The following is a 12,139-nucleotide window of genomic DNA, read 5'->3' on the forward strand; positions in this document are numbered from 1 at the left end:
TTATGGGGTTCTGCAGCAGCTGAGGTGTGTATTATGGGGTTCTGCAGCAGCTGAGGTCTGTATTATGGGGTTCTGCAGCAGCTGTGGTGTGTATTATGGGGTTCTGCAGCAGCTCAGGGGTGTATTATGAGGTTCTGCAGCAGCTGAGGTGTGTAGTATGAGGTTCTGCAGCAGCTGAGGTGTGTATTATGGGGTTCTGCAGCAGCTGAGGTCTGTATTATGGGGTTCTGCAGCAGCTGTGGTGTATATTATGGGGTTCTGCAGCAGCTCAGGTGTGTATTATGGGGTTCTGCAGCAGCTGAGGTGTGTATTATGGGGTTCTGCAGCAGCTGAGGTGTGTATTATGGGGTTCTGCAGCAGCTGAGGTGTGTATTATGGGGTTCTGCAGCAGCTGAGGTGTGTATTATGGGGTTCTGCAGCAGCTGAGGTGTGTATTATGGGGTTCTGCAGCAGCTGAGGTGTGTATTATGGGGTTCTGCAGCAGCTGAGGTCTGTATTATGGGGTTCTGCAGCAGCTGAGGTCTGTATTATGAGGTTCTGCAGCAGCTGAGGTGTGTAGTATGGGGTACTGCAGCAGCTGAGGTGTGTATTATGGGGTTCTGCAGCAGCTGAGGTGTGTATTATGGGGTTCTGCAGCAGCTGAGGTCTGTATAATGGGGTTCTGCAGCAGCTGTGGTGTATATTATGGGGTTCAGCAGCAGCTGAGGTGTGTATTATGAGGTTCTGCAGCAGCTGAGGTGTGTAGTATGGGGTTCTGCAGCAGCTGAGGTGTGTATTATGAGGTTCTGCAGCAGCTGAGGTGTGTAGTATGGGGTTCTGCAGCAGCTGAGGTGTGTATTATGAGGTTCTGCAGCAGCTGAGGTATGTATTATGGGGTTCTGTAGCAGCTGAGGTGTGTATTATGAGGTTCTGCAGCAGCTGAGGTATGTAGTATGGGGTACTGCAGCAGCTGAGGTGTGTATTATGAGGTTCTGCAGCAGCTGAGGTGTGTAGTATGGGGTTCTGCAGCAGCTGAGGTGTGTATTATGGGGTTCTGCAGCAGCTGAGGTGTGTATTATGAGGTTCTGCAGCAGCTGAGGTGTGTATTATGGGGTTCTGCAGCAGCTGAGGTGTGTATTATGGGGTTCTGCAGCAGCTGAGGTGTGTATTATGGGGTTCTGCAGCAGCTGAGGTGTGTATTATGAGGTTCTGCAGCAGCTGAGGTGTGTATTATGAGGTTCTGCAGCAGCTGAGGTGTGTATTATGAGGTTCTGCAGCAGCTGAGGTGTGTAGTATGGGGTTCTGCAGCAGCTGAGGTGTGTATTATGGGGTTCTGCAGCAGCTGAGGTGTGTATTATGGGGTTCTGCAGCAGCTGAGGTGTGTATTATGAGGTTCTGCAGCAGCTGAGGTGTGTATTATGGGGTTCTGCAGCAGCTGAGGTGTGTATTATGGGGTTCTGCAGCAGCTGAGGTGTGTATTATGAGGTTCTGCAGCAGCTGAGGTGTGTATTATGAGGTTCTGCAGCAGCTGAGGTGTGTAGTATGGGGTTCTGCAGCAGCTGAGGTGTGTATTATGGGGTTCTGCAGCAGCTGAGGTGTGTATTATGAGGTTCTGCAGCAGCTGAGGTGTGTATTATGGGGTTCTGCAGCAGCTGAGGTGTGTATTATGAGGTTCTGCAGCAGCTGAGGTGTGTATTATGAGGTTCTGCAGCAGCTGAGGTGTGTATTATGAGGTTCTGCAGCAGCTGAGGTGTGTAGTATGGGGTTCTGCAGCAGCTGAGGTGTGTATTATGGGGTTCTGCAGCAGCTGAGGTGTGTATTATGAGGTTCTGCAGCAGCTAGGTGTGTATTATGGGGTTCTGCAGCAGCTGAGGTGTGTATTATGGGGTTCTGCAGCAGCTGAGGTGTGTATTATGAGGTTCTGCAGCAGCTGAGGTGTGTATTATGGGGTTCTGCAGCAGCTGAGGTGTGTATTATGGGGTTCTGCAGCAGCTGAGGTGTGTATTATTGGGTTCTGCAGCAGCTGAGGTGTGTATTATGAGGTTCTGCAGCAGCTGAGGTGTGTATTATGGGGTTCTGCAGCAGCTGAGGTGTGTATTATGAGGTTCTGCAGCAGCTGAGGTGTGTAGTATGGGGTTCTGCAGCAGCTGAGGTGTGTAGTATGGGGTTCTGCAGCAGCTGTGTATAAATACTATTGTTTCTGGAGAGAAACAATTATTTTGTCATATAAAAAATATTGGGGTACTGGGGTTCACATACTTCTTGCACTGTGCTGTGATTACTAATAACGGTTTCTGTTTACAGATTCGTTGTAGTGGAGGTCATGTGACTTGTCCATGTGATGTCACCGCTCTGCCCCACCCCCCGACCTCAACCCTGATCCCGGAGCTGCACCCCCCGCAGCGCACAGCATCATGTTATAGTCTAACTTTATCCAATGTAATAGCCAGGGAGCCCCTCACCCCCGCGCCACAGGGAGCCCCTCACCCCCGCGCCACAGGGAGCCCCTCACCCCCGCGCCACAGGGAGCCCCTCACCCCCGCGCCACAGGGAGCCCCTCACCCCCGCGCCACAGGGAGCCCCTCACCCCCGCGCCACAGGGAGCCCCTCACCCCCGCGCCACAGGGAGCCCCTCACCCCCGCGCCATAGGGAGCCGGTCAACCCCGCGCCACAGGGAGCCCCCCACCCCCGCGCCATAGGGAGCCCCCCACCCCTGTGCCACAGATTGGCGGTCACCCCCGCGCCATAGGGAGCCCCCCACCCCTGTGCCACAGATTGGCGGTCACCCCCGCGCCATAGGGAGCCGTTTAGCAGTCCCCTCCATAGATCTCTAACTAATCAGGCAATACCGCCCTACATGTCATCTCCGCTCCTTCAGCTTCACTCCCACCCGCTCTTCCCAGGACTCCTCCCGAGCTTCCCCCAGACTCTGTGTCAGACTGTCCCCCACCTTCCAAACGTCACCTTAAAACCCTCCTGTCCAGGATGTACAACATACAATAGCTGCTCTGCTCCCGCACCTCATGTCTCCATCCCCCCATATAGATTGTGAGCCTCAGGGCAGGGGCCTCCTCTGACTTGTCTCCTGATCTCTGTAGTTTTGTATGTTGTACTTGCACCTGTGTAATGTATGTGACCCCCTACTGATTGTACAGCCCCGGGGATTCCTGCTGGTCTATAAATAATCATAATCACAGCTCCAGACACATCCGATACTTATAGACAATCTGGGCGGCCAACCAATCAGCTGCCTGCTAAGCCTCAGGATTTATACAGAAAGCTTCATAGATCAAACAATCCGCACAACTAGCGAATAGCGCACAGTTATACCGTCCTCCTACCAGACAGACCCCCCCCCACGATGTAGAAACATCTCCTAGCACCTGCACCACACTGCCACCCCAGGACCACCTCCCCAGGATGGTGCGCCCAAATAGGGGCGAGCGAGGATCAGAGAGGGGAACTGCAGTAAAGGGCGAGTCAAGCCATTTGTCCCATATGGAACCTCCGATCCTTCTCCTATGGGTGGGAGGGTCTGTCGTCCCCCCCCCCCATCACCTAAACTACCTGCAAAATTAATAGCCTAGAAAATGGCGCAACTTCCAGTTCTCCCGCACAGAATGGAATCTGGCTCCACAAATATAGCCTGCCTCGCCGCGGGGCACGTCCACTGCCTGTGGAGCGAGGCTTGGATCGCTCTAGCGGAACGCACAATGCGGCCAATTCCAGTATCAACCCTCAGAGCGAGTCGTGATCTGCAATGTCCGGCCATAGACAAAGCCGGGCAAGCGGCGCCACCTAGAGGGTAATTTACAACATGCAAAAAACACAAGCACAACAATGTGACAAGGAAACTGCTGGAGAGCTGAACGTGCATGTCTCATGGTGTAAAAAGGTAACTGCTAGAGAGCTGAGCATGCATGTCTAGTGGTGTACCAAGGCGACTGCTAGGGAGCTGAGCGTGCATGTCTAGTGGTGTGACAAGCTGACTACTAGAGAGCTGAGCGTGCATGTCTAGTGGTGTAACAAGGCGACTGCTAGAAAGCTGAGCGTGCATGTCTAGTAGTGTGACAAGGTGTCTGCTAGAGAGCTGAGCGTGCATGTCTAGTGGTGTAACAAGGCGACTGCTAGAAAGCTGAGCGTGCATGTCTAGTAGTGTGACAAGGTGTCTGCTAGAGAGCTGAGCGTGCATGTCTAGTGGTGTGACAAGGTGACTGCTAGAGAGCTGAGTGTGCATGTCTAGTGGTGTAACAAGGCGACTGCTAGAAAGCTGAGTGTGCATGTCTAGTGGTGTAACAAGGCGACTGCTAGAAAGCTGAGTGTGCATGTCTAGTAGTGTGACAAGGTGTCTGCTAGAGAGTTGAGCGTGCATGTCTAGTGGTGTGACAAGGGGACTGCTAGAGAGCTGAGCGTGCATGTCTAGTAGTGTGACAAGGTGTCTGCTAGAGAGCTGAGTGTGCATGTCTAGTGGTGTGACAAGGCGACTGCTAGAGAGCTGAGCATGCATGTCTAGTGGTGTACCAAGGCGACTGCTAGAGAGCTGAGCGTGGATGTCTAGTGGTGTGACAAGGGGACTGCTAGAGAGCTGAGCGTGCATGTCTAGTAGTGTGACAAGGTGTCTGCCAGAGAGCTGAGCGTGCATGTCTAGTAGTGTGACAAGGTGTCTGCTAGAGAGTTGAGCGTGCATGTCTAGTAGTGTGACAAGGTGTCTGCTAGAGAGCTGAGCGTGCATGTCTAGTGGTGTGACAAGGTGACTGCTAGAGAGCTGAGTGTGCATGTCTAGTGGTGTAACAAGGCGACTGCTAGAAAGCTGAGTGTGCATGTCTAGTGGTGTAACAAGGCGACTGCTAGAAAGCTGAGTGTGCATGTCTAGTAGTGTGACAAGGTGTCTGCTAGAGAGTTGAGCGTGCATGTCTAGTGGTGTGACAAGGGGACTGCTAGAGAGCTGAGCGTGCATGTCTAGTAGTGTGACAAGGTGTCTGCTAGAGAGCTGAGTGTGCATGTCTAGTGGTGTGACAAGGCGACTGCTAGAGAGCTGAGCATGCATGTCTAGTGGTGTACCAAGGCGACTGCTAGAGAGCTGAGCGTGGATGTCTAGTGGTGTGACAAGGGGACTGCTAGAGAGCTGAGCGTGCATGTCTAGTAGTGTGACAAGGTGTCTGCCAGAGAGCTGAGCGTGCATGTCTAGTAGTGTGACAAGGTGTCTGCTAGAGAGTTGAGCGTGCATGTCTAGTGGTGTGACAAGGGGACTGCTAGAGAGCTGAGCGTGCATGTCTAGTAGTGTGACAAGGTGTCTGCTAGAGAGCTGAGTGTGCATGTCTAGTGGTGTGACAAGGCGACTGCTAGAGAGCTGAGCATGCATGTCTAGTGGTGTACCAAGGCGACTGCTAGAGAGCTGAGCGTGGATGTCTAGTGGTGTGACAAGGGGACTGCTAGAGAGCTGAGCGTGCATGTCTAGTAGTGTGACAAGGTGTCTGCCAGAGAGCTGAGCGTGCATGTCTAGTAGTGTGACAAGGTGTCTGCTAGAGAGCTGAGTGTGCATGTATAGTAGTGTGACAAGGTGTCTGCTAGAGAGCTGAGCGTGCATGTCTAGTAGTGTGACAAGGTGTCTGCTAGAGAGCTGAGCGTGCATGTCTAGTGGTGTGACAAGGGGACTGCTAGAGAGCCGGACGTGCATGTCTAGTAGTGTGACAAGGTGTCTGCTAGAGAGCTGAGCGTGCATGTCTAGTAGTGTGACAAGGTGTCTGCTAGAGAGCTGAGCGTGCATGTCTAGTGGTGTGACAAGCTGACTACTAGAGAGCTGAGCGTGCATGTATAGTAGTGTGACAAGGTGTCTGCTAGAGAGCTGAGCGTGCATGTATAGTAGTGTGACAAGGTGTCAGCTAGAGAGCTGAGCGTGCATGTATAGTAGTGTGACAAGGTGTCTGCTAGAGAGCTGAGCGTGCATGTCTAGTAGTGTGACAAGGTGTCTGCTAGAGAGCTGAGCGTGCATGTCTAGTGGTGTGACAATGGGACTGCTAGAGAGCTGAGCGTGCATGTCTAGTGGTGTGACAAGGGGACTGAGAAGCGGACAAGGAGTGGATGTAGAGTGGGATACTGTATTTGTGTCCTGAGTAAAAGGTGAGCGCAAGTTTGAGTCGGCTAAATCAACCTGTACAGTTGCACCCCAGGTCATGTGACGAGGCGGCGGCGTCCTCCAAGTGACACCCTCGTTTTAATTTAGTTTCCTTTTCCCATAGTTTTGTTATTTTTCGGTTGGCCTTTATACACTGGACGGAGCGGAGAGCGGCTGTTCCTGGGAATACCTAACGCACGGGTGCACTGGCGCAGGTGACGCGGTCCGGGCGGAGGCGGACACTCGGCCGCGGGCGGAGGCGGACACTCGGCCGCGGGCGGAGGCGGACACTCGGCCGCGGGCGGAGGCGGACACTCGGCCGCGGGCGGAGGCGGACACTCGGCCGCGGGCGGAGGCGGACACTCGGCCGCGGGCGGAGGCGGACACTCGGCCGCGGGCGGAGGCGGACACTCGGCTGCGGGCGGAGGCGGACACTCGTCCACTTGATGTCTGCTGGCCAGCAGCCGCCATTCCAGTGAAGGTGCCGTGTTGTGTCCATTACGGATTGTAACAAGTCCCGGGTCAGGAGCTAATTTCGGGTTTAATATTACAGTCCAGCAGATTAACTGTCAGTGAACCAGAGCAGAGTTTGCAGGGGAAAGTGAAAGGAATACACCAGTGTTCACACTAGCAAGAGACAGAATGAAACAAACTGACATGATGGACAGAGGACAATGCAGGCGAATATGTAACGGAACCACCCGAAAAATAGAGGTATAACCCTAAAAGGAAAACTCATCAGAATCCATGATGATAAACCAGGGCAATGCTCCAGGATTCCTTCTAAAATCAACTTAACATTATGCCAATGAGCCTCATGGGCTCCTGGGGGTGTTACTAGAGACCATCGGACCTCCCCCTGCTCCCTCAGCACTTCCCCCCTCCCTATGCAGACAAAGACAGGAGCCCGGACAGACAAACACAAAGAAGGACGATAGACAGACGGACGGCAGACGGGCCGCCCCGGGGACCGAGAGGCAGACGGGCCGCCCCGGGGACCGAGAGGCAGACGGGCCGCCCCGGGGACCGAGAGCCACGTCACTGAGACCGCAGATAGGAGCAGGACACAGACTGGAGGCCGGTGATAGAGTTAAATATTTGTGACTCAGAGCAAAGGAAAAATTGTAATACGAAATAATCAAAAAATGGAAAAACCTACGAGGGCGGAAGACGCAGCGGGAAGAGACGTAACGAGAGAAGTGATTAGAGGGGGAGGAAACAGAGGAACAAAGAGCTGGAAGAAAAGCCCCGCAGGACGCAGAGAGTGGGAGAGAATGGCGCGGGAAGGGCCCAACGCCTCAACGCAAGCAGGGGCCCAAACTATTCATAGCCGAGGACAAGGATCCAGGGACAAACATCTATAGCTGATCCAAAAACATCAGGGGGGGGGGGGGACATCATATAATAACCAGGCTCTGAGGACAAGCAGTATCCAACACCTACATCTACAGGGGATCCAAAAACATCAGGACGAGGGGGGGGGACATCATATAATAACCGGGCTCTGGGGACAAGCAGTATCCAACACCTACATCTACAGAGGATCCAAAAACATCAGGACGAGGGGGGGGGACATCATATAATAACCGGGCTCTGAGGACAAGCAGTATCCAACACCTACATCTACAGAGGATCCAAAAACATCAGGACGAGGGGGGGGGGGACATCCTATAATAACCAGGCTCTGAGGACAAGCAGTATCCAACACCTACATCTACAGGGGATCCAAAAACATCAGGACGAGGGGGGGACATCATATAATAACCAGGCTCTGAGGACAAGCAGTATCCAACACCTACATCTACAGGGGATCCAAAAACATCAGGACGAGGGGGGGGGACATCATATAATAACCGGGCTCTGAGGACAAGCAGTATCCAACACCTACATCTACAGGGGATCCAAAAACATCAGGACGAGGGGGGGGGCATCATATAATAACCGGGCTCTGGGGACAAGCAGTATCCAACACCTACATCTACAGAGGATCCAAAAACATCAGGACGAGGGGGGGGGACATCATATAATAACCCGGCTCTGAGGACAAGCAGTATCCAACACCTACATCTACAGGAGATCCAAAAACATCAGGACGAGGGGGGGGGGACATCATATAATAACCGGGCTCTGAGGACAAGCAGTATCCAACACCTACATCTACAGGGGATCCAAAAACATCAGGACGAGGGGGGGGGGGACATCCTATAATAACCAGGCTCTGAGGACAAGCAGTATCCAACACCTACATCTACAGAGGATCCAAAAACATCAGGACGAGGGGGGGGACATCATATAATAACCGGGCTCTGAGGACAAGCAGTATCCAACACCTACATCTACAGAGGATCCAAAAACATCAGGACGAGGGGGGGGGGGGGGGACATCATATAATAACCGGGCTCTGAGGACAAGCAGTATCCAACACCTACATCTACAGGGGATCCAAAAACATCAGGACGAGGGGGGGGGGCATCATATAATAACCAGGCTCTGAGGACAAGCAGTATCCAACACCTACATCTACAGGGGATCCAAAAACATCAGGACGAGGGGGGGGGACATCATATAATAACCGGGCTCTGAGGACAAGCAGTGTCCAACACCTACATCTACAGAGGATCCAAAAACATCAGGACGAGGGGGGGGGACATCATATAATAACCGGGCTCTGAGGACAAGCAGTATCCAACACCTACATCTACAGAGGATCCAAAAACATCAGGACGAGGGGGGGACATCATATAATAACCGGGCTCTGAGGACAAGCAGTATCCAACACCGACATCTACAGGGGATCCAAAAACATCAGGACGAGGGGTGGGACATCATATAATAACCGGGCTCTGAGGACAAGCAGTATCCAACACCTACATCTACAGAGGATCCAAAAACATCAGGACGAGGGGGGGGGGCATCATATAATAACCAGGCTCTGAGGACAAGCAGTATCCAACACCTACATCTACTGGAGATCCAAAAACATCAGGACGAGGGGGGGGGCATCATATAATAACCAGGCTCTGAGGACAAGCAGTATCCAACACCTACATCTACAGAGGATCCAAAAACATCAGGACGAGGGGGGGGGGCATCATATAATAACCAGGCTCTGAGGACAAGCAGTATCCAACACCTACATCTACTGGAGATCCAAAAACATCAGGACGAGGGGGGGGGCATCATATAATAACCAGGCTCTGAGGACAAGCAGTATCCAACACCTACATCTACAGAGGATCCAAAAACATCAGGGGGGGGGGGACATCATATAATAACCAGGCTCTGGGAACAAGCAGTATCCAACACCTACATCTACAGGGGATCCAAAAACATCAGGACGGGGGGGGGGGGCATCATATAATAACCGGGCTCTGGGAACAAGCAGTATCCAACACCTACATCTACAGGGGATCCAAAAACATCAGGACGAGGGGGGGGGCATCATATAATAACCGGGCTCTGAGGACAAGCAGTATCCAACACCTACATCTACAGAGGATCCAAAAACATCAGGACGAGGGGGGGGGGACATCATATAATAACCTGGCTCTGAGGACAAGCAGTATCCAACACCTACATCTACAGAGGATCCAAAAACATCAGGACGAGGGGGGGACATCATATAATAACCGGGCTCTGAGGACAAGCAGTATCCAACACCTACATCTACAGAGGATCCAAAAACATCAGGACGAGGGGGGGGGGGCATCATATAATAACCGGGCTCTGAGGACAAGCAGTATCCAACACCTACATCTACAGGGGATCCAAAAACATCAGGACGAGGGGGGGGGGCATCATATAATAACCGGGCTCTGAGGACAAGCAGTATCCAACACCTACATCTACAGAGGATCCAAAAACATCAGGACGAAGGGGGGGGACATCATATAATAACCAGGCTCTGAGGACAAGCAGTATCCAACACCTACATCTACAGAGGATCCAAAAACATCAGGACGAGGGGGGGACATCATATAATAACCAGGCTCTGAGGACAAGCAGTATCCAACACCTACATCTACAGAGGATCCAAAAACATCAGGACGAGGGGGGGGGACATCATATAATAACCAGGCTCTGAGGACAAGCAGTATCCAACACCTACATCTACAGAGGATCCAAAAACATCAGGACGAGGGGGGGGACATCATATAATAACCGGGCTCTGAGGACAAGCAGTATCCAACAACTACATCTACAGGGGATCCAAAAACATCAGGACGAGGGGGGGGGACATCATATAATAACCGGGCTCTGAGGACAAGCAGTATCCAACACCGACATCTACAGAGGATCCAAAAACATCAGGACGAGGGGGGGGGGACATCATATAATAACCGGGCTCTGAGGACAAGCAGTATCCAACACCTACATCTACAGAGGATCCAAAAACATCAGGACGAGGGGGGGACATCATATAATAACCAGGCTCTGGGGACAAGCAGTATCCAACACCTACATCTACAGAGGATCCAAAAACATCAGGACGAGGGGGGGGGGACATCATATAATAACCGGGCTCTGAGGACAAGCAGTATCCAACACCTACATCTACAGGGGATCCAAAAACATCAGGACGAGGGGGGGGGGGGACATCATATAATAACCAGGCTCTGAGGACAAGCAGTATCCAACACCTACATCTACAGAGGATCCAAAAACATCAGGACGAGGGGGGGGGGGACATCATATAATAACCGGGCTCTGAGGACAAGCAGTATCCAACACCTACATCTACAGGGGAACCAAAAACATCAGGGGGGGGCACATCATATAATAACCAGGCTCTGGGGACAAGCAGTATCCAACACCTACATCTACAGAGGATCCAAAAACATCAGGACGAGGGGGGGACATCATATAATAACCGGGCTCTGAGGACAAGCAGTATCCAACACCTACATCTACAGGGGATCCAAAAACATCAGGACGAGGGGGGGGGGGGGACATCATATAATAACCAGGCTCTGAGGACAAGCAGTATCCAACACCTACATCTACAGAGGATCCAAAAACATCAGGACGAGGGGGGGGGACATCATATAATAACCAGGCTCTGAGGACAAGCAGTATCCAACACCTATATCTACAGAGGATCCAAAAACATCAGGGGGGGGCACATCATATAATAACCAGGCTCTGGGGACAAGCAGTGTCCAACACCTACATCTACAGAGGATCCAAAAACATCAGGACGAGGGGGGGGGGGACATCATATAATAACCGGGCTCTGAGGACAAGCAGTATCCAACACCTACATCTACAGAGGATCCAAAAACATCAGGACGAGGGGGGGACATCATATAATAACCAGGCTCTGAGGACAAGCAGTATCCAACACCTACATCTACAGAGGATCCAAAAACATCACCGGGGAAGGGGGGGGGGACATCATATAATAACCGGGCTCTGAGGACAAGCAGTATCCAACACCGACATCTACAGGAGATCCAAAAACATCAGGACGAGGGGGGGGCACATCATATAATAACCAGGCTCTGAGGACAAGCAGTATCCAACACCTACATCTACAGGAGATCCAAAAACATCAGGACGAGGGGGGGGGGACATCATATAATAACCGGGCTCTGAGGACAAGCAGTATCCAACACCTACATCTACAGGAGATCCAAAAACATCAGGACGGGGGGGGGGGGGCATCATATAATAACCGGGCTCTGGGGACAAGCAGTATCCAACATCTACAGAGGATCCAAAAACATCAGGACGGGGGGGGGGGGACATCATATAATAACCAGGCTCTGAGGACAAGCAGTATCCAACACCTATATCTACAGGGGATCCAAAAACATCAGGACGAGGGGGGGGGGCACATCATATAATAACCGGGCTCTGGGGACAAGCAGTATCCAACACCTACATCTACAGGGGATCCAAAAACATCAGGACGAGGGGGGGGGGGGCATCATATAATAACCGGGCTCTGAGGACAAGCAGTATCCAACACCTACATCTACAGAGTATCCAAAAACATCAGGACGAGGGGGGGACATCATATAATAACCGGGCTCTGAGGACAA

At 52.2% G+C, this 12,139-nt stretch overlaps 1 protein-coding gene across 1 annotated transcript in view; it reads left to right on the forward strand.

Moving 5' to 3' along the window:
- LOC140108665 (antigen WC1.1-like) overlaps nucleotides 1-3,176 on the forward strand; it is a 79,586-nt gene extending 76,410 nt beyond the window's left edge. Inside the window, exon 7 of the mRNA XM_072131886.1 lies at nucleotides 2,284-3,176. Within this exon, the coding sequence (XP_071987987.1) occupies nucleotides 2,284-2,294 (11 nt within the window). The 3' untranslated portion in view covers nucleotides 2,295-3,176. The remainder of the gene's footprint in view (nucleotides 1-2,283) is intronic.
- The last annotated feature ends 8,963 nt before the right edge of the window (nucleotides 3,177-12,139 follow it).

This window comes from Engystomops pustulosus, unplaced genomic scaffold (genome assembly GCF_040894005.1).
Source record: "Engystomops pustulosus unplaced genomic scaffold, aEngPut4.maternal MAT_SCAFFOLD_166, whole genome shotgun sequence".
Taxonomy (NCBI): domain Eukaryota; kingdom Metazoa; phylum Chordata; class Amphibia; order Anura; family Leptodactylidae; genus Engystomops; species Engystomops pustulosus.